At 36.6% G+C, this 26,358-nt stretch overlaps 2 protein-coding genes and 1 pseudogene across 3 annotated transcripts in view; 2 read left to right on the plus strand and 1 right to left on the minus strand.

Moving 5' to 3' along the window:
- Positions 1 to 26,358, plus strand: part of AFG1L (AFG1 like ATPase) — a 197,605-nt gene that overhangs the window by 21,463 nt on the left and 149,784 nt on the right. For both annotated transcript variants that reach the window (XM_054569795.1, XM_054569796.1), the window contains exon 2: positions 11,139 to 11,362. In XM_054569795.1, coding sequence (XP_054425770.1) covers positions 11,139 to 11,362 — 224 coding nt within the window. The remainder of the gene's footprint in view (positions 1 to 11,138; positions 11,363 to 26,358) is intronic.
- Positions 91 to 647, plus strand: LOC129067664 (60S ribosomal protein L36a-like; annotated as a pseudogene).
- LOC129067685 (peptidyl-prolyl cis-trans isomerase D-like) lies at positions 2,928 to 4,110 on the minus strand. The gene is given in 2 exon segments (XM_054569797.1): positions 2,928 to 3,211; positions 3,214 to 4,110. Coding segments are annotated over 2 exon segments (1,128 nt in total). The 3' UTR covers positions 2,928 to 2,980.

Below are 26,358 nucleotides of genomic sequence, written 5' to 3' on the forward strand. Positions count from 1 at the left end.
TTGCCATTAAAAAATATCTTTTATACTTGTGCTATTGAGTTGCCTCTTCTTTCTGCATAAAAGCTACCATGTGACATTAAGAAAAGCAGAATTGTGGTTTATTTATTAATGTAGTGAGATTTGTTAAGTAGAGCATATTAACACAGACTGCAGAACTTCAGAATTTTTTCTTCCAAACTTCTGTCCTAAGATGAAAACCTAAAAATTGGGAGATATTGCTGCTATTCCTGCTAGTAGTGACCTTGCATAAAGACATGGTATATGTTCCTAAAACCCACCAGACTTCCTGTAAGAAGTGAGAAGCACTAAATCCAAAAAGTGACACAAGGCAAGAAGGGCAAAGAATCTCTGTATGTCCAGGGAAAGCGGCTCTATAACAGGAAGCAGAGAGGCTATGGTGGGCAGACTAAGCTCATTTTTTGGAAAAAGGCTTAAACTGTGGAGGAGATTGTGCTGAGGCTTGCATGCATTGAGCCCAACTGCAGATCTAGAGAGTGCTGGCCGTAAAGACATGCAAGCATTTTGAACAGGGAGGAGATAAGAAAAGAAAGGGCCAAGGGAGCCAGTCTAAGCTTCATCTTTTGTTTTATTATGAAGACAATGATATCTTGCATTTGTGTTCACCTCAAAAAGAATTGGGAAATTGAAATAATAACAGATACACTATAAACCTTGGGGAAATTCATTTTTTTTCCTCCCTGGGGGGAATTATAAGTACTTTTGAAAATACTATCTAGGAAGTCATTATAATGGATTATTAAGATTCTAGGACATAATGATATTGATTGAATCTTACAGGACGTCGACTGTGGAGTATGGTGGGATCTTCCTAAAATTGAATTTAGGATAAAGTAGTGAAATAAAGGACAAAATTGAGGTATTAGAACAGCACAGACTTTTGCGGCCTTTAAAAGCTTCCAGTTATGCGTGTAGATTAGTGTGTGGATCTTCAGAATGTCATTTTCCCAATGTCCATGTTGAGTACAATAGGCAAATTAATACAAATCAAAATAATATGGCAGCAGCATCACATAATTTGTGTACACTGATGTAGTAACAGATTTAATTTAGTGCAGCTTTCAAAAAGTCTTTTGTGTTTCAATTTATACAGCTGCTATCCAGGCCTACACTGGCCAGTCTCTCAGCCTTGAGTGTCTTGCCTGACTGATTCCCTCTCTTTAAAGACTTTATTATTTTTTTAGAGCAGTTTTAGGTTCACAGCAAAGTGAGAAGGAGGTACAGAGATTCCCATTTACCACCACCCCCCCGCCCCTGCTTCCCTCCCATGCGAAGATTGCATCATTATCAACATCTCCCACCAGGGTGGTATATTTGTTGAAATTAATGAACCTACATTAACACATCATAATTAACCAGAGTCTGCAGTTTACAGTGGGTTCACTTTTGGTGTTGTACATTCTGTGGGTTTAGGCAAAGGTATTATGACATGTGTCCATTATTATAATATCAGTGTATTTTCACTGCCCTAAAAATCCTCTGTGCTGTTCCTATTTATCCCTTTTTCCTAATCTCCCTTTGTCTAGTACTGATTTTTTTGCTTTCTCCACAGTTTTCTAGAATGTCAGATAGTTAAAAAAATATGACCTTATAGTGTGTAGCTTTTTAAATTTCACTCTTTTACTTAGTTGTATGCATTTAAGTTTTCTCCATGTATTTTCATAGCTTGATAGCTCATTCCTTTTTAGCACTGAATAATATTCCACTGTCTGGATATGCCAGTTTATCCATTCCACTTCCTGAAGGACATCTTGGTTGCTTCCAGGTTTTGGCAATTATGAATAAAGCTGTTATAAGCCTCCATCTGCAGGTTTTTGTGTGTATATAAGTTTTCAGCTCCTTTGGCTGTATACCAAGTAGCATAATGGCCAGGTCATATGGTAAGATTATGTTTAGTTTTGTTAGAAACCACCAAACTGTCTTCCAAAGTGGCTGTACCATTTTGTATTCCCGTTAGGAATGGGTGAGAATTCCTATTGTTCCATAGCCTAGCCAGCATTTGTCACTGTTCTGGATTTTGGCCGTTCAAATAGGTATGTAGTGGTATCTCATTGTTTTAATTTGCATTTCCCTAATGACATATGATCAGGAGATTTTTTCATACACCTCTTTGCCATTTGTATATCTTCTTCGGTGAGGTGTCCACTAAGGGCTATGGCCCATTTTTTTTTTTATTGGTTAGCTATGCTTTTTAGGAATGTGTCTGTATAGCCCCATATTTATCATAAATTGTTAGTCTTTGGCCCATTTTTAAAATCAGATTTTTTTTTCTTGTTGTGAGTTTCAGGAGGTTTTTTGTTGTTCTTGTTGTTTTGTTTTGTTTTGTTTTAATATATTTTGGATAGCAGTCCTTTTATCAGATCTCTTGCAAATATTTTCTCCCAGTCTGTGGCTTGTCCTCTAATGAGACCATGGCATTGTCTTTTGAAGCACAAGGTTTTTAATTTTAATGAAGTAAATGTTATCAATTATTTTTTCATGAATTGTGCCTTTGGTGTTATATCTAAAAAGTCATGACTATACACCAAGGTCATCTCAGTTTTCCCTATGTATCCTGTGTTTCTCCTAGGTTATCTTCTAGAAGTTATATAGTTTTATGATTTACATTCAGGTCTGTAATTCATTTTGAGTTAATTTTTGTGAAAGGTGAAAGGCCTGTGTCTAGATTCCTTTTTTTTTTTTCCTGTTTATTCAACAAGATGTATCTTTAATTTAAAAATAGGTTGAACACCATTATTATTTGTGAATAATGTAGATGGCCATGAAAAAAAAATTGACTTCACTATGGTTTGTAACACTTTTATTAAGAGTGAACAGCATTATCAGTTATTTCTAAATTGTAAACAATGGGAACTGAGCTACCAAAGGAAACACATTAAGAATCATATGTAATAGGCAAAAATCCTTCAATTTTCTTACTGCCTTTTTTACATCAATGTATAATATATAACTAAATTCCTTATTAAGCAAACATTTTTGCATATGCTGCCTTCTCTTTTTCTTTCTGTGCCTTTATCTTCTGTTTGACTTTCAGCAATTCTGCCTGGATAGCTTTATCTTCTGGTGCTATTTCCTGAGCTTTCTTAAGATCGGCCAATGCTTGGTCGTATTCTTTTAATCCTTGCCATCCTTGAGCCCTACGGTACAGTGCTTTGGTATTTGATGGGTCAATTTCAAGAGCCTGCAAACAACTGCAAACAATTAACAACTGTCAATTGCTCTCTGCCAATTTGACATCTTCAGTCTACAAGCTCCAATATTCAGGATGCAGCTTAAAGCTACAGGTTGTAGCTTCAATCTGTCTGCTTCCTCAGTTACAGCCTTTGACCCTTCCATGTATCTTAAAACTTTCGAGTATTTTTTCATGGCCATCTCCCAGTTCTGGGATTTGAAAAAAGTATTTCCAATGTTTTTTAAGTCTTCTGTGATTAACAGTATTTTATCTACGTCTCTTAAATCTATATCTGCATCCTCAGGGAAATCTGGATGCTTGTCACCAGAACCATCTTCTGGGAATATTCCCCAATTGTCCCCTTCCTTCAGTTCTCCGCATTCTGCAATAACGCACAATTTGGCAGGTTTTTCACCTTTCACTTCTACATTTTCCAGAATTCTTGCCACACCCATTCCTTTAATTACTTGGCCAAATACCACATGTTTCCCATCCAAATGAGGAGTCGGAACTGTTGTGATAAAGAACTGGGAGCCATTTGTATTGCTGCCTGCATTTGCCATGCTCAATAAACCCTCCCGGTCATGCTTATAATAGAAATTTTCATCTTCAAACTTTTCACCATAAATACTGTCTCCACCTGTCCCATTCTGATTTGAGAAGTCTCCACCCTGAATCTTAAATTTCTTAATAATTCGATGGAATGGGCATCCTTTGAAATGCAGAGGTTTTCCAGTGGTGGATCCAATGCCTTTTTCTCCGGTACACAATGCACGAAAATTTTCTGCAGTTTTGGGTACAATATCTGCAAACAATTCTAAGACAGTTCGACCAACTTGCTCGCCTCCAATGTCCACGTCAAAGAAGACTTGGGGGTTACTGGGGTTGGAGGGCTTAGCTTTGGGGGATGGGTATGACATTTTAACTTGCAGACACGTTTGGAAGCAGGTTAGGGGTCTTTTTTTTTTTTTTTCAGGTGGATGTCCAGTTGTTCCAGTACCATTTGTTGTAAAGATTATTTTTGCTCCATTGTGTTACCTTTGCTCATTGTTAAAGATCAGTTGGCTATATTAACGTGGGTCTGTTTCTGGGCTCAATATCTCTTATTCCATTGATCTATTTGTCTATTCTTTAGATTATTGTAGCTTTATAGTAGGTCTTGAAGTTGCGTGGCGTTAGTCTTCAAGTTTTGTTCTTCTCTTTCAATATTGTGTTGGCCATTCAGGGTCTTTTGCCTTTTCATTTAAATTTTAGAATTATTTTGTCGGTCTCCATAAAATAACTTAAGTTTTTTATTGGAATTGCATTTAACGTATAGCTCAAATTGGAAACAGCTGACATCTTGACAATACTTAGTTTTCCTATTCATGAACATGAAATATTTCTGCATTTTTAAGTTCTTTGATTTCATTCATCAGAATTTTGTAGTTTTCCTCCTAATAGATCTTGTACATATTTTGTTATATTTATACCTAAGTATTTCATTCTGCTGGGCTGCTAATGTAAATGCTATTGTGTTTTTAATTTAAAATTCCATTTTTGTATATTAATTTTGTATTCTGTAACCTTAGTATAATTGCTTATTAGTTCCAGGAGTTATTTTGTTGATTCCCTTGGATTTTCTGCATAGATGATTATGTCATCTGTGAACAAAAATAGTTTTATTTCTTCCTTCCCGCTCAGTATACCTTTTATTTCCTTTTTTTGTCTTATTGCATGAACTAAGACTTTTAGGATGATATTGACAAGGAGTTATGAAAGGAGACATCCTTGTCTTGGTCCTGATTTTAGCTTCTCGTTTCTCACTAGTAAGTGTGATGTTAGCTGTAGGTTTTTTGTAGATATTTTCTATCAAGTTGCAGAAGTTCCTAGTTTATTCCTAGTTTACTGAGATTTTTTAAAAATCATGAGTTGGTGTTGAATTTTGTCAGGTGCTTTGTCTGCATCTATTGCTATTTTTATTTGATTTTTCTTAGCCTGTTGATGTGACAGATTACATTAATTGATTTTTGAATGATTTTGCATTTCAGGGATAAATCCCACTTGTTTATAGTGTATAATTCTTTCCATATATTGTTGCATTTGATTTGCTAGTATTTTGTTGGACATTTTTGCATCTATGCTCTTGAGAGATATTGGTCTATAGGTTTCTTTTCTTGTAATGTTTTTGTCTGATTTTGGTATTAGTGTAATGCTGGCCTCATAGAGTGGGTTAGGAAGTATTCCTTCAGCTTCTATCCTCTGCAAGAAATTATAGAGAATTGATATAATTTCTTCCTTTAATGTTTGGTAGAATTTACCAGAGAAGCCATCTGGGACTGATGCTTTCTGTTTTAGAAGATTATTTGTTACTGATTCAATTTCTTTAATAGATGTAGGCCTATTCAGATTATCTGTTTCTTCTTGTGTGAGTTTTGGCAGATTGTATCTTTCAAGGAATTTGTCTATTTCATCTAGGTTATCAGATTTGTGGAGTGAGTTGTTCTTTTATTGTATTGTATTCTTTTATTGTCCTTTTTATGTCTGTGGGATTTTTAATGATGCCTGTCTTTCATTTCTGATATTAGTAATTTGTATTCTCTCTGTTTTTTTCCTTGTTAGCCTGGCTAGAGGCTGATATTTTCAAAGAACCAGGTTTTGGTTTTATTTGCTTTCTGTATTGATTTTTTTTATTATCAGTTTCATTGATTTCTGCTCTAATTCTTATTTCTCTTCTTCTGTATACTTTTGATTTAATTTGCTCTTCTTTTTCTAGTATCCTAGTGTGGAAAGTTAGATGATTGATTCTTCTTCTTCTCTAATATATGCATTAATTAATATAAATTTCCCTCTAAGCACTGCTTTTTTCTGCATTTCACAAATTTTGATAATTGTGTTTATTTTTATTGAGTTAAAATGTTTTTACTTTTTGAGAATTCTTTTTGACCCATATGTTATAGAATTTCCACATATTTTAGAACTTCCTAGTTATCTTTCTCTTACTGATTTCTAGTTTAATTCCATTGTGATTTGAGAACTTACATTATATGATTTCTATGCTTTTAACTCTGTTAAGGTGTGTTTTATGGCACAGAATGTGGTCTATCTTGGTGAATGTAAACTTGAGAAGAATGTGTATTCTGCTGTTGTTGGATGAAGTATTCTATAGATGTCAATTATAGCCAGTTTATTGATTATGTTGTTAAGTTCAACTATGTCCTTTTTGATTTTCTGTGTTGGACCTGTCCACTTCTGTTAGAGGGGTATTGAAGTCTCCAACTATGATAACAGATTCATCTGTTTTTCTTAATAGTTCTATCAATCTTTTGCCTTACGTAGTTTAATTTGATGGTCTGTGGTTAGGTGGATATATATTAAAAATTGTTATGTCTTCTTAGAAAATGGACTCCTTTAGCATTATATAATGCCCTTCTTTATCTCTGATAACTACGCTTGCTTTGAGTTCTGTTATGTCTGAAATTAATAAAATAGTCCCTCCTTTCTTTTGATTAGTGTTAGTATTGTATATTTTTCTTATCCATTTACTTTTAATCTATATATGTCTTATATTTAAAGTGGGTTTCTTGTAGACAACATATAGTTGGGTCCTGTGTTTTGGTCCATTCTGATAATCTGTCTTTTAACTGGTGTATTTATACCATTGACATTCAAAGTAATTATTGATATAGTTGGATTAATATCTACCATATTAGTTACTGCCTTCTGTTTGTTGCTTTTGTTCTTTGTTCCTATTTTGTCACCTACTCTTTTTCTGTTTTGTGTTTTTTTCCCATATATAAGCAAAAGCTTATTTAGAAAGTCACAGAGGTAGAAGAAGTGATCCAGCTGGCTGAGGGGACTCAGGAAACAGGTTACAGAGGCAAAAGAAGGACCCTTGCAGCTTAGGAGAAAGAATAGCAGAAAGAATGTGCATGGGGTAGGGGCGGGGGAAAGGCACGGGTATGCTTTAGAGAGGGGGGAGAGAGCTGCTGGTTTTGTGGTTTTAATTGCACATTTTATATGATTCCATTTTCTCTCCTTTCTTAGCATATCAATTAAACATCATTTTAAAAATCTTTTTTAGTGGTTGCCCTGGAGTTTGTGATATGCATCTACAGTGAACCCCAGTCTACTTTCAGATAACACTACAACACTTCACAGGTGGTACAAGGCCCTTATAATAACAAAATAATTCTAATTTCTGCTATTGCCTATTCTAATTTGGACTTTTAATATTTACCACTTAGAATAACCAGTTTCATAACTAGTTTCTCTATACCCAAATTAATTTTATTTGCCAGTGCCAGTTAATCTTAATATGTTACTGATGGAATTTTTTTGTCTTCTCTACCCCCATTAAAAAAAAACACTTTGATTTTCCCTATTTCCCATTACCTTACCTATTACATGTGGTGAGTACGCAATCATTTCTTATGGCAACGAATCATTTTGTAGAGTAGAGGAGAGTGATCTGGAAATGTAGGCTGGGGTCTTATTATGGATTCTTCGAACCCCAGTATGAGGATACTATGGATACTGTCTTTGTTGGGGATCCTCATGACTCCCTCCAGGTTTGGTGATTTGGAGGACTCATGTGACTCAGCATATAGTTGGACTCATAGCTATGATTGATTATAGTTAAAGGATACAAAGCACAGTCAGTAAAGGGAAAAGGCATGTGGAGCAAAATCTGAGAAAATTAGGTGAAGGCATCCTAATTTTCCATCCAAGAGTCTTCTCCCAGTGGAGTCACATAGAAAGAACATCCTTAATTCCTTCAGCAGCAGATTGTGATAATGGGTGTGAAATGTTTTGTGTTAGGAAAGTTTGTGTTAGAGATTCAATGCTTAGGGTTGGCGGGGGTGCTGGTAATGGTAACATAGTCCTCTCTACCCAGTACATGCCAAAATTCTAGACTCGTAGAAGGAACCTAGGTGTTCAGTGTGAACCACATTGCTCATCCATGGTGGAGACATTTATGTACAGTGAGTAACTCATACCATTTCTGGGAATCGTGGGAACCCTGTTGGAATCCAAGTTCCCAGCCAAGTGCTCACCTTTGTAAGCAGGCTTTCTAAGGGCAGTAGTCTCATGCATGCACACTATTTCTGCACACTCTTCACACTTAATGTGATTCTATAAGGTGGGGAGGTAGGTTCAAGGGTTGCTTTGGACATAGGGGTGGTATGGGTGTGGGAATAAGAGAGATGTGAAGAGAGCGGGACTTTGTGTCCCCCTTCCCGCTTATCTCTAAAAACTTTAGGATTCCATGGAAGGTTTTGTATGTAAAATAGGCACTGCTGTTAATATTATATTTGAAAACCATTCCTTTAAACAATGAGCTGAATTTCAAGCAAATTATTGATAAAGTCACATTTGGATTTTAGCAAGATCATTCCTGTAATTGATGGAAGATACTTTAGAGAGTGTGGTTGTGGTAAATTTGGGACAGGCAGTGATCAGAGTCAGGGAGGCTAAGTTAGAGATAATGCGAGCCTCACACTACTTCCCTTATAGTATGAGGAAGAGAAGAAAGAAATGGATTTGAGAGTATTTAGGATGTAAAATTGAGTAGTATTGATGACTAGTTAAGAACCTGGATGAAAGAGGTTGTGGGATGGAGTGGGGAGGAAATTAGTATTACTCTTGAGTTTCTTACCTTAGTGACTCCAGAAAATTAAAGGAGGGGGTGGAAAAGAGCGTTTCCCTGGTGTGAGATTCTCAAATTCTTCAGTACTAATGGGTAGCCAACAATTCAGTCCAATTCTGACACTACCCGAGTTGTAGCATCAGATCCAACAAGTTAAAAGGGCTCTGTTCCACTAGACTGGCCCCATTTCAGATGCCAGCTGCAATGGGCTGCACAGGCTACCGCACTTCTGCATGGCTGACTACAAATTTAGGGGTTCCCACAACTCCCCACCTCACGTTTGATAATTTTCAGGAGATGTCTCACAGAACACAGAAAAACACTTTATCTATGTTCACCAGTTTATTATAAAGGATACAATTCAGAAACAGCCAGATGGGAGAGATGTGCAGGGCAAGGGTTCAGAGTTTCCTTGCCCTGCCATGGTGTGCCACCTTCCCAGCATTTCTGTGTTTATTAGCTCGTAAGCTTTTCAAATCTCGTGCCTAGGAGTGGTTGTAGAGTTTAATCTCTAGCCTGTACTCTCATCCCAGGAGGTGAGTATGTGGAGAGGAAAGTTCTGACCCTCTACATACCTGGCCTTCCTGGGGACCAGCCCTGTCCTAAGCTACCTTGGGGTCCTGCTCAAAGTCACCTCACTAGCATAACTCACACCTAGAGGTTCTCATTATGAATAACAAAAGAGACCCCTATTAGAAAATTCCAGGGGTTTAGGAGCCCTGTGTTAGGGACTGTTTGGACAAAGACCAAATATATTTCTTCTTACACTTTACTGGTAAATACCTCAAATTGCTGGAAACCTTTACAAAATTCTTAACCTATGCCTGCGGCTTCTACACTGAACCCAGGCCTTTTTCTTGGTCCTGTGAGGCCCAAGTTTCTAGGAGACTCTTCGATTCTCTTTTGCAGACTGTTAGCCCTATTAGTTAGGGTACAATTTAGGCCTCTGTAACAAAGACACCCCGAAATACACTGCTCGAAATGTTAGCTAGAAGTTTATTATTCTTTTACATAAAAATCCAAGCGGGTGGTCCAGAGCTGTTGGCAGCTCTGCATTGTTGGAGGACTTTGCTCTGCTTTGGTCAGCATTCCACATGCCTCCCCTTGCCGGGTTGACTCTTCCAGCTGCACTCAGGCACTTTCAGTTCAGTCAGAGGGAAGGGAGGAAAAGGGTGGGGGGATTTATTCTTGCTCTTTAAGGGCGACGTAGCAGACCTGCACACATTTTAGTTCACATCCCATTGGTTAGAGCCGGTCCTGTGGCCAATCCTGGCTGTAAGAGGGACCAGGAAATGGAATATTTAATGGAGCAGCCTGTACTCAACTAAAACTTCTATTCAGGGAAGGGAGAACAGCTATTAGAAGATAGCCCTGCCCTAACCCCAATATTCATAGTTTATTTAGAATTTTTTTTTCTCTCTCTTGGGAAAAAGAAGAGAATAACATTGTGACTATTAATTTTTTTCTAAAGTGAGCAGTTTTCATACTGAAACAGGAAACATGCAAAATCCTTTTCTAAAGAGATGTTCCAGTTCACTGCTGTTTATTGTTGCTTCTCGTGGGGAGTGGGCGTGGTAGGGGATCACAACAGGGGAAAAATTGGGACAACTGTAATGAACAATAGAAAAAAAAGGTATGAAAAAAAATAATTACCCACTCATTGAATCTACTACCCCAGATAAGGAATGCAGTTATGATTGGACCTTATTGTGGACAATCATTTCTCTCCCAGAAAGGCTTAAAAAAGGGATCAGAGCACCACCCTGCTTAGAGATGGACACTGTTGTATCCCAACTGTTTGTGTTCAACCTAAAGGTTATGGCAAAAGGAAGGAATCTCATAAGCAGGGGGCTGGAATCATGGGGCAGTGTCTCAGTGTTGTGTGGTTTTGGTTAGAGAATAAAAGTGCAGTAGATAATGCTTTGTAACTAGTCTCTACATCTCTGCCGTGGTACTCAAGAACCAGAATTAGGCCTAACTCAAAGCCCTGCTGTGGCGAAGATCTGATGAACCCAGATGGCTCGTTTAATGGAGTGGAGGCAAAGCAGGGACCGTACAACAGGTTAGACTTTCTAGAAGAGGGATTACAAGTACAACTTATGGGTTTGAGTTTCTTACCTTTTATTAATATGAGATAATTATAAATATGTAAAATTGTTTTACATTATTCTTATCAAAATGATATTTACAATAACTGCTCAGTATATTTCTTGTAACTGGTTTAATTTTTTAATGTGACCACTAAGAAACGTATGTAGAACACTATGAAATATCATCATTTAAGAAAGTCAAAAGTTGTATGTATATTTTTGTTTATAGCCTATACAGTTCAGACACCCGAGAGTATGCCTCCAACTGCGACTACAGAAGCTTATTTGAAAGCTCTTGCTGTTTGCGACGGACCTCTGCACCACTATGACTTTCTGATCAAAGCTCATGAGTTAAAGGATGATAAACATCAAAGAAGAGTCATAGAGTGTTTGCAGAAATTACACGAGGACCTTAAAGGATACAGTATAGAGGCAGAAGGCCTTTTTTCAAAGGTGAGGTTTATGTGATGCAAAAGATTAAACAGTTAAAAGTGTAAGCATTTTATAAAATGGATTAAATGCAGTCAGGTACAACCATGAAAGAGCTTGAAAATTTCCCACCAGTTTTTTAAACAAGCTCTGTTGATCCCCATATTTTACCTCTTCATATTCCATTGCCCCCCCCGCTTTTTTTTTTTTTTTTTTGCCTTGTGGGTTTTCAGATTGTTTCATGTTTAGGTCATAACTGATGCTGTCCAGTCAAAATGAAAACCTGCACCATTCAAAGCTTCCCCTTTCTCTTGTTTGGGCATGGCCAGGACCAGCAGTGGAGAAGGGGGAGTGATTTGTTCTCCTTTCCCTCCTCCTCTTTTCTTTGCTCATCTGGCTTCTCTAGGGTCAGAATGAGAGGGACAGAAGATTAGAGGGAAATATCAGAGTCTTAAGTGACCAGGTAAGGCCTTTGCTGTGATAGATGATGACATGCTAGCTCTTTGTTGAGGGTCACGTTAGTACCCCTCCCCCCAGTGCTCCACCAATGAGGGCCACATCCCCCTACCCCCAGTGCTCCACTCTTTGGCCTCTTATGACTCCAGCAGAACACCCCACACCACTACATTCCTCTGGCCCCCTTTTGTACTTGCACTTGGCCTTTCCTTTCAGGACAACTCTAGCCAAATAACCTTTTCTGGTATCCACTGAGGCCACAAGAAGCATAACATTTCCTTTCTCCAACTCCTATGGCATAGTCAGCCTCCTGCCCTTGGACTTCTGCAGATAAGAAGTAGGTACCAGTCTCCGCCTTTGTCCTGTATTCTCCCATGATCCTGGGGACATGTCAAGTTCTTCCATGAGCTCTTCCACACCCTACTTTGATAGCTGACTGTGGATTTCCTCCCCTAAGCAAGTATCTAGCCCATCTCATCTTGCACTCAATCCTTATCTCTTTAGATGCTTCTCTTGGGATACCCTGTACTTGGCATGAGGTTTATCTGGGGGAAATGCCACAAGGTTTCTTACCCCGCTAACAGCTTTCTACCTTAATGACTTTCTTCAGTTCCACTCTGGCTTTAGAGCTGATTTTTCCTTTTTAAATAATTCCTGGGTGGATATGACTAGAGCCTCTCTTAAGAGTGTTGGAGAACTTGTCTCCCCTTATTTTCAGCTTTGAACTTTTATTGAAATTGCAAGATGACGGGAAAACTTCTATTCCTGAGCCCATTATAGAAGTCAGTGTCAAAAACACGGGGGGTGGGAGGGCAAGGGGTGGGGTGATTGAATGTGGGAGATGGGGGGTGGGTAGGGCAGGAGAAAGTAATCGAGGGAAAGCGGGGACAACCATAACTGAACAACAATAAAAAAAGTGTTTCAAAAAAAGTCAACGTCATCAATGGTGGTATCTTCAAATTACGAAGGATATTAATAGTAATGAGTTAGATTATGGTTGAATATAAGAAAGTAGTTTTCCTTTAATTGGCCAAATCACCTCCCCCCTGCTCCCACACATGAATATTTGTTTATTAGAAGGTCTTTACAAGAAAGATATTGTATAACATGTGTTAGTAGTACTTTATTTAAAAACTACTAAAAGTACTTTTAAAAAAGCACTGAGAATATAATAAAAATTGTATTTTTATATAAAGAAAAAGGCTATTATTGTGTTAATATCTTTTGGTTAAAAGGAATAGTGTTTCATGTAGGTTACAGAAAGAAATGGAGATTTGGAATAAGACTACATATGCAAATAGCAATGAAGGGTATCTCCATTACATAGCCAGGCCTCGTGGAGCTTGAGTCTGCAGAATCAGTGGCTCCAAAAGCTTTGATGATTTGACAGACCATAGGAGCAGGTAGTGGTTACTCCAGTGCTTTTCTATTTCTGTAATCCTCTTCCTCTTTTGTTCTTTTACCCCCATGTCCATTTTCAATTCTGTTTGTTTTGCGAACTTATAAATTCTCGACCTGAATCTGTGGTTTAAATCCCTGAGTAAGAATCTGATGAGCTGTCTGATCACTTTATCAGTGTTGGGCCAATGTTCACACCGGTTTTTTCAGAGGCCACCAGCCAGTGTAAAGATTGGATCTCTGCATAAGTTTCCACCCAGGCCTTCTGTGAGCATGGCAGTTTCCCTCTGAAGTAGACCATGAGGATGATAGCCACTATGTTTGATTAGTCCAGCGTAATGGTTATAGGAATTAATGATGAATTACCCCTTTTGATAGCCAGCCTTTCCTCTTTTCCCCACAGTTCCGAAAGTTTTAGGTGAGTAAAGAACTAAAAATTTTGGAAAATAGATTGCTTATGTACTGAATCCTAATTATAGTTTGCAATACAGGTAGTCTTCCAAATAAAATAACTTGGTTATGCCCCATAGCCAGAAAACAAGATGTTTTACTTATCTGGATTTTTTGGTTATCTCAGAGTTAAATTACTCTCATGAATTAATATCTTGTTTCCTTTCTAGTCCTCTTCCTTTTGGAAATAATAGTCTTTTTTCCTCCTCCCTACTCTGTATATCTCTGGAGCTCATCTTGCTGTGGTTGGTGAACTTCCATCCAATCAAAAGTATTCTTAGATCATTAACCTGTCTGGTTGCCCATTCAACAATGTGGTTTTTTACTTAAAATTTTTGTTTGGCAAAATAAAACCCATAAGTCAAAAAAATATTGTTTGGCTCTTTTTAGGGGTGTCCTGCCACACTTCCGCCTTTGATTTCTGAATTGACCGTGTTGGGTCTACCTAGTAAATAACCCTGGTTTTATTGTATAGTTGTAATCTTATCTAAGTAAGAGATTTGACATGTTAGCTAGTTTTCAGTGTGTCTAATAAAAGCTTATATTTGTTAAGTGCAATGCATATGTGAATAAATGTTTAGATGTTAGATCAATCTCTTTGTGGTAATATTTCTCCTACTGTAATTTCTTCAGCCCACCAGATCTATTCTTTAAAGAATTTATTTATTTATTTTTAGAGAGAGGGGAAGGGAGGGAGAAAGAAAGGAAAAGAAACATCAGTGTGAGAGAGAAAAACATCGATTGGTTTCGTTTCATAACTGCCCTAACTGGGGACCAAACCTGCAACTCAGACATCTGCCCCGAGAGGGAATAGATCCAGCGACCTTTCGGTTTGAGGGATGACAACCAATCAACTGAGCCACACCAGTCAGGGCAGCCCACCAAATCTTTAACATTGAAAATGACCCAGTTATCTAACATAATTTGAGTAAATTATGCTATGGTTTTTGAAGATTGTAAAGATGCCACAGACCTATTTCTTCTAAAACATAAATACTGATATGCTGATTATCAGAAAAGGAAAATTGGCTATTAGTTTTTCAGTGATAAAAGAACTTTACTTATAGAGTTCATAATTTTGGTAAATAAAATTTATGATTTAATGAACATTGATTTTGTTTTTTTCCTTGTTTTAATCTTTATTTTATATGTTTATTTACTTTATTGTTGTTCAACTACATTTGTCCCCATTTTCCCCCCACTACTCTTCCCTACCCCACCCACCCCCACCTCCCACCCTGGATCCTACCCCTCCCCCCACCAGCGTCTCTGTCCATGGGTCCTTTATATGTGTTCCTTGATGACCTTTCCCCTTCTTTAGCTTGTTACCTCCATCTCCCCTCCCCTATGGTTACTGTCTGTTCTTTATTTCGATGCCTCTGGTTCAATTTTGCTTGCTTATGTATTTTGTTGATTAGATTCCACTTATAGGTGAGATTATATGGTATTTGTTGCTCACTGCCTGGCTTATTTCACTTAGTATAATGATCTCCAGTTCCATCCATGCTGTCACGAAGTGTAGGATCTCCTTCTTTTTTTCTGCTGTGCTCCATTGTGTAAATGAGGTATTCCACTGTGTAAATGTACCCCAGTTTTTTGATCCATTCAATTACTGATGGGCACTTAGGTTGCTTCCAACGCTTGGCTATTGTAAATAACACTGCTATGAACATTGGGGTGCATAGGTTCTTTTGAATTGGTGTTTCAGGATTCATAGGGTATAATCCCAGCAGTGGGATTGCTTGGTTAAAATGCAGTTCCATTTTTAGTTTTTTTGAGGAAAGCCCATAGAAATTAAGGAAGACACTATTAAATGGAAGCATATACCGTGTTCATGGATTGGAAGAATTAACATCATCAAAATGTCCTTACTACACAAAGCAATTTATAGATTCAATGCAATCCCTATAAAATACCAATGGCATATTTCACAGATATAGAACAAACATTTCAAAAATTTATATGGAACCATAAACAACCTTGAATAGCCTTAGCAATTTTGAGAAAGAAGAACACAGTAGGAGGGATCACAATACCTGATATCAAACTACATTACAAGGCCACTGGTTTTGTTTTTAATGCAGATGTTTAAACATTCATTGTACTAAGAAACTTTATGTATGGCTAAGCTGTAATATTAAAATAAACTACACCTTCACAAAATGCCAAAATTATTAATTGATGTGATAATACTGGTTGTAGATTGCTTGGCTGCTTTCACCTACGTGTGTAACAAGGTTTTCTCTAATAAAAATTTGAAAAAGTTATGAGCAGATGACCATGTTATATGAGCAACAAACTATGAAAAATGAGCATGTATGAAAACTTTACTTTTGTTATCAAATAAGATTTACAAGCAGGTAAATCTGTACATTTCATACATGCGTAATTGTTATTGTTCTGTGAGGTAATTAGGCATAAATGCTAAGGAGTTCATGTAACTCACTATAATTAGAATGACTTTTATGCAGCCAAATCAAGCATTTCTGGAGTCAGAGAGAGGGAGAATTAAATGGAGTATGGAGCTACTCCGAAAATCTCTGTTTCCATTAATTGGGTGTACAGATTGCCAGATCTTTTATCTTTCAGGGGAAGAAATCATAGCCCAGGAGACTTGGGAAGGGACAGGGATCACAAATTCTTTTCCTTTTTCTCCTGCTCTCTACAAAATAATTTTCAGCTTTTTCCTGTGAGAAATTATTATTTCCAATTTCTTCATATATCCCACCATTTTGTTTTTTAGATTTTATTTATTTATTTTTAGAGAGCAGGGAAGGGAGGGAAGAAGAGAGAGAGAAACATGACTGTGTGGTTGCCTCTCACAAGCCCCCCCACTGGCGACCTGGCCTACAACTCAGGCATGTGCCCTGACTGGGAATTGAACTGGTGACCCTTTGGTTTGCAGGCTGGTGCTCAATCCCCTGAGCCACACCAGCCACGGCCCCACCATTTCTTAATTTGGATAACTTTCCTCCCAAGAACAATGCAACTTGTATTGCATTGTAGGGAGTAGAATAACAACTCGCTGCCTTTAATCCAGCCAATATAAGGTCTTTATGATTTATTGTTCTGGCTTCTAGCACTTGGGAACTGTGAATAGGATACCTGGCATATGGGCTGCGGATTTTTCTCTAAGAAGATGTGGGAATCCCTTTAGTTAGTTATCTAAGATTCTTCAGAGGGGCCTCTAGATAGTTCTCTGGTTTTTCTCATATCCTCCCTGCACCTCCCCCGCATCCCCACCCAAGTGAGTGAGCATGTTCTCTCCTCCATTCCTCTTCTTAGAACTGACATTTCCTATAGGTAAAGTAAGTTGACCATTGTGATTTAGGTAAAGCTTCCCTGATCTCTGGAATTTTATCCTAGAAGATTGTAAGCAACATTGAATACAAAATGGACAATATCTATACTACAATTTTGTTAAAGACCAGAAGTATTTTTAAATGAGTCTTGTGTCAGTTTTTATGAAAGCTGAAGCAAAAGCATTATGTACTAACCTAATTATCTGTAAGGAAGTGAGATTGGGAATCAAACTACTTTTCTGATGTTTTTTGAGAACTAAAACATGCCATAGACTCATTTAAATTCTGAAATTTAAGAAACAGTGTGGGACCCTGCTTCAGACTCCAGAATAATTAGCCAGTGTAGTCAATTATATCTGAAGTTTTGTCATGGTTCCAAAAGGTGAAATTATGCCATCAATATAGATGGGAATAAATCCCTTGAAATGAATTTAATTCATTATTAATTTACTAATTAAAAATTATTTATGAAACAAATGATAAGTTATTTATTACAGAAGTAATTCATTAAATCTCTTAAAACAAATTTAAAGAAAGGGGGAGGGCCTTACTTTGTAATGTTTAGAGTTGGAATTTATCTGTCATTACCTACCAAAGCTGGCTGCTTTGGTTATGGCAGCAGAATTATGTAGGTCATAAAGAGGCAACGGTGCCATGGAATCTATGCTGAATTTATAGCTAAGACTCTGGGTCAAAGGTCAGCAAATATTTTGTGTAAAGGACCACATAGGAAATATTCTTAGGTTTTGGGAGCCATACGACCTCTGTCACAACTATTCAGTTTTGCCATTGTCAAAGCAGTCACAGGCAATACACAAATAAGTGTATTCCAATGAATGTTTATTTACAAAAACAGGTGTCAGGCTGGATTCAGCTCACAGGCCATAATTTGACCTCTACTCTTAGATGACTGCTACCTGACTAGATTTGAGAGCTGGTTGAAGCCCATTAATTGTTTTTAAGGTTTACTTGAACTATACTTAGTCTAGCTTTCCATCCTAATCTCCTATTACTTCCCTTAATATGTGCCTGCGTTTAGTCAGCAGAACTATTTTATTCAAACTGTTCTGTTATGTAAGCAAATAGAAAAATGGAATAGTCCATAACACATATGGAAACTTGACATATGAATGAGTTGGCACCGAAAATTAGTGTGAAAAAGACTATTTAATAAACAGAGATGAGACAAATGATTATCTATGTTGAAAGAAAAATAAAATTAGTTACCTACCTCTCTAAACAAAAAATAAATTTTATAGAATTAATGTACTAAATTTAAAGTAAAACTTCATGAAGAAAATACAGAGGAAAATTCTCTACAAACTTAGGAAAAGAAAGTATTTCTTATACAAGATGCGGAGGCCTGAATTATAATGGTAAAGATGGATGTATTTGACAATACTAAAATTGAAAACTTCTAGTCAATATAAAGTACCAGAGAAAAAGTGAAAAGGCAGACCACAGACTGGGAGAAAATACTGGCATCAAAATAATTGGCTATAGATTAATATCGAATGTATATAGGATTCCTACCAAATAATTGGAAAAAAATTTAACAAACCAATAGAAAAATGGACAAAGTAGAGTTTGTTTTGGGAGGATAACTAATGGATACCTTAAAAATTGATAAATAAATCAGAATATATTTCTAAAGTAAAATATCACATAGCATAGGGATAATGAACTTCTAAATCAAAATTGTTAACTTCTAGAAAGAAGGGCACAAAGTGAGACTTCAAGTGTACCTAATGTTTTGTTACTGAAATGTTGAAATAAATATGTTAAAATATAAAGATTTGATAAAGCTGGGTGATAGGTAACCAGGTGTTCAATATTTTCTCTGTTTTAGCCTGTTAATAATATTCCACAGTCATAATATTTTTCAGTGTGATTGTGAGCTATTTCAACAGGTTAATTTTTTAAAAAAATTATTTTGTGGAAATTACAACTTTTCTTGATAATGTAATTCTCAACTCTGCTAGTCAGCATTTGCTTTTTACCAATAGACTGAGGAAGGGGACTTAATAGCATAGTGCTCAGAAATGCAGGCATAGGTAATATTTTAGTAAGAGGTTTTTGGCAATGGAATTTTTTCCCTCTTTTTAAAGTTTCATAAGCTGAATTTTCTTGGCCTTAAATCTTTTTCATGCATGCCAGCTGTTTCTGAGTTCTATATATAATATGTAGTTATGTCTCTGTTTAATATTGGACTTATACCTGATGTATGGCAATGTTTTGTCTCCCAGGTAAAGTGCCCATTTCACGTACTGGGGAAATAATTAGCTAGTGTCTTCCTATTGTCTAAACGAGAATTTTTGTACATTCCCAGAATGAGCACTGAGGAAGGTGCTTATGTTATGTAGCTGAAAAAAGCAAACGATTTTTAGTTTTACAGAAACATCTATCATAGCTATAATATGTACTTCATTGTTTATCAAGGACTCTGAATTATTTGTATATAAATTCCATTTAACAAAAGGAGAGTTGATCTTCACTATGTGCTGGGCTCTATGCTGGGAGCCAAGGAGACAGATGTGAATAAGATGAATGGTTTCTCATTTCAGTGATACTTTGTTCAGTGGAGAGAATAGTCAGATGCAGTTATTTATAACTCAGTGAATTAAGTACAAAAATTCAGGTGGGTGTAAACTGCATATGAGAACAGTCTTTGAGTGCCCCCTCTAAAAGGTTATAAGTTAGTTCTATTCTATATTATAGCTTCACTGGATATTTATAATCCTGATTCTCATGAAGAAATTTTATGAATCAAATTACTATTGATTTAATCTTGAAGGACTAGGTTCCAAATGTGGTTATATACATCAAAAATAACAATATAAAACCCACAAAATATATATGTTACAAATTTATATAATTAAATTAAATGTATTAAGTATTTACTTCTGAGAAGGATCAGTATCACTATGCTTAAAACAATTTTTTCAACATTAAAAAAAAATGCCAGTTAAAAATACATTCATGTTATTTTCACATTTGTCTTATAATTAAAATAAGATACTGCCCTTGACATATAGAATGGCTGTGCCGTTTCAAATATGTCCAGTTTCTGATTGTCATATAATAGTTTCAGTATTACATAAATTCTGTATTATTTTTGTAGTAATGGACTATTAATTAAATTAAATGCAATATTTACTATCTAGAGATAATAATAAAATGTAAATAATGCACTCAATAAGATTAAAATTTAAATAAACTTTATAAAACACTTCTGATAATTATTGTATAAAATTTTAATTTGTGCAAAGTATATTATTTAAATAATAGCAAAATTTTGTATGAAGACTAAATGAACTCTAAAGGTAATTTTTTCTTTTCACAATGCTTTCACTGTTGACAGTTTCTTTTAGAGCCTTCCAGAAATTTTCATTTCTTTTGTATACAGTGAGACCACAGCATAACCCCTCTTATTTTTTTATTGTTGTTTTTCTTTTTGTTTTTAACACTATGTCTAGGAGACAATCCCACATTGGAGTTTCTACTTCTTATGAGTTCTTTTCAGTTTTTTCATATGAATATCCAACAATTCAATAGTATTCCATCATATGAATATACTAACATATCTTTGTGTACATGTGTGGATACTCCTGTAGGATAAATTTCTAGAAATAGAATTGTTCAGTTAAATGGTATATGTACTTTACATTATGATAAACAATGCCAAATTGCCTCAAAAAAGATTGCAGCAATTCGTATTCTTACCAGTTTATGAGCATGCCTGTCCCTGTATTGTTTAATACTGGATCCTCTGAGACTTTTAGATTTTTGCCATGGTGGTGTTTCATTGTTATTGGAAATCACATATCTTTTAACATGAATGACACTAAGTATTTTCTATATGATTAAGTAATTTGTATTTGTTTTTCTTATTGGTTTATAAAAGAAAGTTCTTTGTTTACTAAGGAAATAAATTCTCATCTGTAGTAAATGTTGCTTTGTTTACAGTTTGTCTTTTAACCTTCCTTAATGTTTTTCCCAAACAGAAATGTTTAGCTCCACTGTTTTTAATGTATCTGTCTTTTCCATTATGATTTTTGAGTTTATGTTTTGCTTATAAAACATTGTACTTGAAGACTGTAAAAATAAATTCTTAGGAAGACATCTATGAAGATGTTGATGAGAAGGATTTTAAGAAAAGTGAAAAATTTAATTTTACGAACAATGGTTCCCGAGAAGGTGGAGGGAAGGGGCTGAGATCCAAAAATTGATAGAAGGTTGTATTGGGAGAGGAATCATCTTCCTTGGTCACGGAAGGAAGAGAGGAAAGGATGGGAGCAGACGTGGGGTTGCAGTTTCGTCTAGGAAGTGGAAGGTATTTCAACCCAGTGCCTCTGTTTTCTCTCTCTAAAGAAGTAGGAGACATCTACCAAAAGTGATGGGGAAAGTGCAGTTTAGTATGAAGGGAGCTGAGAAGGTTCTAGAGCATCATTGCAGAGAAAGAGAGTGAACTAACCAGGGAAATAATTATTGACACTGTGGAGTGACTGGTGAGAGGACACACTCTGCAGGCCTCTCGGCAATCTTCAGACATCTGGGTGAACACGATGGGAAGGTCAGTATCTTAGTATGAGATTATTCTATTTTTAGCTATTTTCCATTTTTATTTCTAATTTTATTATGTTCCAGTTGGAGTGCATTGATTCTTTGGAATTTATTGAGATTTCGTTTATAGCCTAGCATATGGACTGTATTTGAGATTATGCTATTTGTTTTTGAATGTGTTCTTGATTTGTTTGGTATAGAGTTTTAGCTATAAAATATGTTGAGCATATAATTGTTCAGACCTTTGAGAGGGGTGTGCCAAAGGGTGCAATGTTTTTTTTTTCATGGTCCACAAGTTGGGATGGAAGCAGTTATCAGTAAGCACATGAAGTTTTCAGTACTCATTGTGAGTGAGTGGGTCTTGTGATTAGGTATGCAGGAGTAGGCAGCGAGTGGGAACTCCCTTGTGCTCTGCCGCACACTCAATAGATAAGAAAATAGCGGGTTGTAAAGTTGATGTGGCTTACCCAGAGTCACATAGCTAGCATATGGCAGAATCAGAATTTGTACCAGATCTTTTGGGTTCAACTCCATTATCCTTTGGCTGTATCTTTTATGTTTAGCAGAGGTAGGTAATAGGTTACCATGATCTTCCAACATCATCCTTAAGGTCACCATCTGTATAGTCTACAATGCAGTGTCATTGGACTCATGAAAACCCACTAGGCCCTGCCCAGGTTGCTCAGTTGATTAGAGTGTCATCCCTATACACCAAGGTTGCGGGTTTGATTCCTGGTCAGGGCACATACAAGATTAACCAATAAATGCATAAATAAGTGTAAAAACAAATCAGTCTCTCTCTTTCCCTTCCCCCTCCCCCCATTTAAAATCAATAAATAAAAGTAAAAAAAATTAGGAAAGGTATCACCATTCTCATTTATAAATTTCCTGAGATACAAGTAACATGACAAATCTTACACTGATCACTGGAGAAACTTACTCATATTCACATTTTCAAGTGTTTGTCTAATGTTGCATCTGCGTATTTTAGGGGTTAGGTGTGTATCACAGTCTTGGCAGGAAACAGATGTTTGAAATAAAGACTGAATCAAGAAATGACTTAGGTAGTCATGGGCAGGGCAGGCCTAGGGCAGCAAATAAGGCTTGGAGGGGGAAGGAGGAGCCTGGAGAGAGCTTGAGCTGGTGGGTCTGGAGGGATAAGGCTCCTCAAGACCCAGCAGGGAAGCAGGGAGGGAACAGGGGAAAATGACTTCAATTGCCCTCTACCCGTCCCTCCTATTTCCTGCAAGTAGTGCCTCCTCCCAGGGGCTGAAGCCAGTTAGCAGCCAGTCAGCAAGCCAGCCAGCACCCTGGGGTGCAGAGCAAGAAGGAGAAGGCCTTTGGGGGAGGGGAGCCCTTGGAGAACACCAGCACTAGGGAACTGTGCCAGGGTGGTGTTCTCTGAGACAGAAGAACAAATTACAGAAAATTAATACATTAAGAAAGGAAACTTAATGAAACTGAATAGAGTAAATTGTGAGAAAATGTAAATTGGGAGCATGTAAATGATGTGGACTCCTGGGTAGTTAGTCACCCTGAAGAAAGCTGCATGGCCCCAACTCTCCCTGAATTCACTACTATGAATAAAGAATTTTAAAATTTAATTAGGACCCATTTTAGAGCCTTCTAAATAGCCTTACTGTTCTCCATTCAGTCCTCTGATTTTCTCCTTAAAATATAGATTTTTAAATCTCTTGAAATAATTTCAATAATTCTTAGAAGACTGAAATTTTATTAGGAGAAGGCTGGTTTGCCTCTCCAAGTGAAAATACTTGGGAGTATATACTATTTTTTAGATAGATGATATCTAACATTTATTGTTAGAGGAGCATCCATTTTGTTTATCAATTCATTTAGAGTAAAATTTGCGTCTTAAATAGTATTTATGTCATACCAGGTGTTTGTGATTTCAGATTTTGGAGAATCTTCTTTGGTACTCTATAACAGTACCTTTTTATCATCTTCTAAATATTACTATAATATATAATACAATATAATATAAATTAGATATGTTATATAATATTTGCCAAAGTGCTTTTCAAAAATATATGGAGTTTGAATGGGTAAACAGAAGATAGCACTCTGAATGCTTTTCTTTTTCCCCTGCGGCATTGAGTTCTTTGTGTCGTCCTTTTCCCCCATGTTATTTTTTTTGCCTTGAACTTCATTTATTCAGCATATATTGATTCTATCATGTGAACAGTACTAGAGTAGGCCCCAGACTATTCTTGCAAAAAGTGTTGTGAAGAGCTATGAATTGCTATGGCACTCCCAGTTACCTAATACAAAAGAATGTTGCTTTCAAAAAATTTCTAAATGTATAGAACATGCTTAGAGATTGTTGGGTTGTATGTAAGTTTTCCAATTTGAAGCTTTTCTAAATTAGTTTAAGAGCACAATACTTTTTTTTTCCTGGCAAGTTGAAAACAAAATAACTAGCATATAAGAATAGTTCATGTAAGATATTAAAACAAGACAAATTAAGAGGTTTTGGCAGGAGTAGAATCTTTTTTCAGTTGAGATTTGAGAATAGATGGAGAGTTAATGTGTACAGGGAAGGCATCCAGCTGGCCGAATTAAACCGAAGCACATCCTTTTGTCTAAACCATAGTGAAGGTTCTTCTGGAAGGGCACTGCTGGTGTCAAGGGCTGGGTTTGGTAGAGAAAACTGAGCAATCAGGAAAACAGGAGTGGTTTCTGAGGCAGGTTGGAGAGATTAAAACACAACAGTATTGCCCTGGCTGGTGTGACTCTGTGGACTGAGTGCCGGACTGCAAACTGAAAGGTCGCCAGTCCTTTTCCCAGTCAGGACACATGCCGGGGTTGCAGGCCAGGTCCCCAGTTGGGGACATGTGAGAGGCAGCTGATTTGTTTCTTTCCTTCCCTTCCCCTGAAATAAATAAGTAACTAAGTAAGTAAGTAAATAAATCTTAAAAACACAATAACAGCATTGTCTACTAGATTCTAGATTTTGCCAATGTTATCTGCCCAAATATTGAGTGCTCTAATTGGTACTGAGTGGCATAACCTGGTTTCTTTCTGCTTTTACCTTTTCTGAGTCAACTCTGCTCTCACCGTATTTTGCCATGTGTAATGCACACTTTTTTGCCCAAAATTTGAGGAATGGTAAGGATGCGCATTATACATGGGTATAATGACTACATACCATGGACATGATAATGGGTATGATAATCCCGTGTATAATGCACACAAAAACATGGTGCGCATTACACACAGCAAAAATGGTGCTTTAGTTTGTTGTACAGGCATCTCGGGACTGCTGCAAAGTTTCAAGGTTATTCTTCCAACTGGAACAAAGTTCAGGATGGTTATCTGGGTTGATAATTGGATTGGCCAAAAAATCCGTTTAGTTTTTTCTGTAAAATAAAGACACATTTTTCATTTTCACCAATAACTTTATTGATTTGGATATTTTGAGTATGTTGGCTCTCTCCCGCTATTGGCTTCTAGTGGGTAGAGGCCAAGAGTGCTGCTAAACATCTTCCAATACATAATACGGCCCCACAGCAAAGAATCATTTGGCCAAAATGTCAATAGTACCAAGAAACTTCACAAATCATTTTTGATACGTTCAGTCAGTCACAGCACCTCCTCTATACACTGCACAAATCTTTTTGGTTTCAGTTGCGTTTTTACCTTTCTTAAAATAATAAAGCATAATATGCCAAAAATGTTGCATTATTTTCTTCCATCTTCAATATTAAAATGGCTGCACAAAAATTCACCAGTTTTGATAAGTTTTTTAAGAAATGCATGCTGATGTGACAGCTGTTACCATACAATCTAACAAAATTGTTTCAAAGAAAGTTAAAGACATTTAAGCACTAGTAGAGCCAACCCAATAATATAATATAGAGAAGTTCCCTTTAGTTTCTTTCCTGGAGCCCTCCCCACTCCTGTTTTGGTCTGGACTTGTTTTTTTGACCTGTTGTGCCTCTGTGGTCCTGGAGCAACCCTCCATCTCACCAGGGCTTCCTTCCCATGATCCTCTGTGTTTCCTGCAGCTTGGTGTTCCTCTTTCTGTTGGGAGGTTTTTTTGAGACAATGTATGTATGGAATGTCAATTTTCCATTTTCACACTTGATGGATAGATTAGCTAAGTAGATTGGAAATCATTTTCCTTCAAATTTCATTAAAAGTCTTTATCTGTCTGTGACCTGTTTCTCCAGCCCTCCTCCTCCCACTACCTTGAATGTTTGTGGGATCTTCTTTATATCCCAAGAGTTCTGAAATTTGAGATGTGCGACTTGTTACAGATCTTATTTACCTCACTGTGTTGGACGCTCAGTCTGTCCTTCCAATCTAGAAATCAAGTTCTTCAGTTCTGAGAAAAATCTCTGCATTTTTTTCATAGATAACTTTCTCCTCTCTTTTTTTTTCTCTCTGGAATTTCTTTTTGTCAGCTGTTGGAGCTCCTGAATTAATCTTTTCATTTTCTTATATTTTTCGTCTTTTATTGCTGTTTGTTATATTTTCTGGAACATTTCTTCAAGCTTATCTTCTAAACCTTTTTGTGAGATTTTATTTCTGCTACCATATTTTACATTTCAAAGTGCTATCTTTTGTTCTTAATGTTTCTTTTTAAAACTGTATTTTCTTTGCTTTATAGTTTTAATAACTTCTCTTATTTTTCTTAGCATATTAATTATATTATTAGGGTTGTATTTTTGAAGATTTCTTTTGCTGTCTGTATAGTCTGTTTCCTGTGAGTTTTTCGCCCCTGTATATTTTCATCTTTGAAGATTTTTAAAAAAACCCTGGTGTCTAGGTTGTCAGTTTTTTCCCGTGCCTTTTCAGATACTAACAAGCTGACTGAAAGGTCCATCTTAG

The sequence above is a fragment of the Pteronotus mesoamericanus genome, unplaced genomic scaffold, assembly GCF_021234165.1.
Source record: "Pteronotus mesoamericanus isolate MK-2021 breed Mesoamerican mustached bat unplaced genomic scaffold, CSHL_Meso_final contig_20, whole genome shotgun sequence".
NCBI lineage: Eukaryota > Metazoa > Chordata > Mammalia > Chiroptera > Mormoopidae > Pteronotus > Pteronotus mesoamericanus.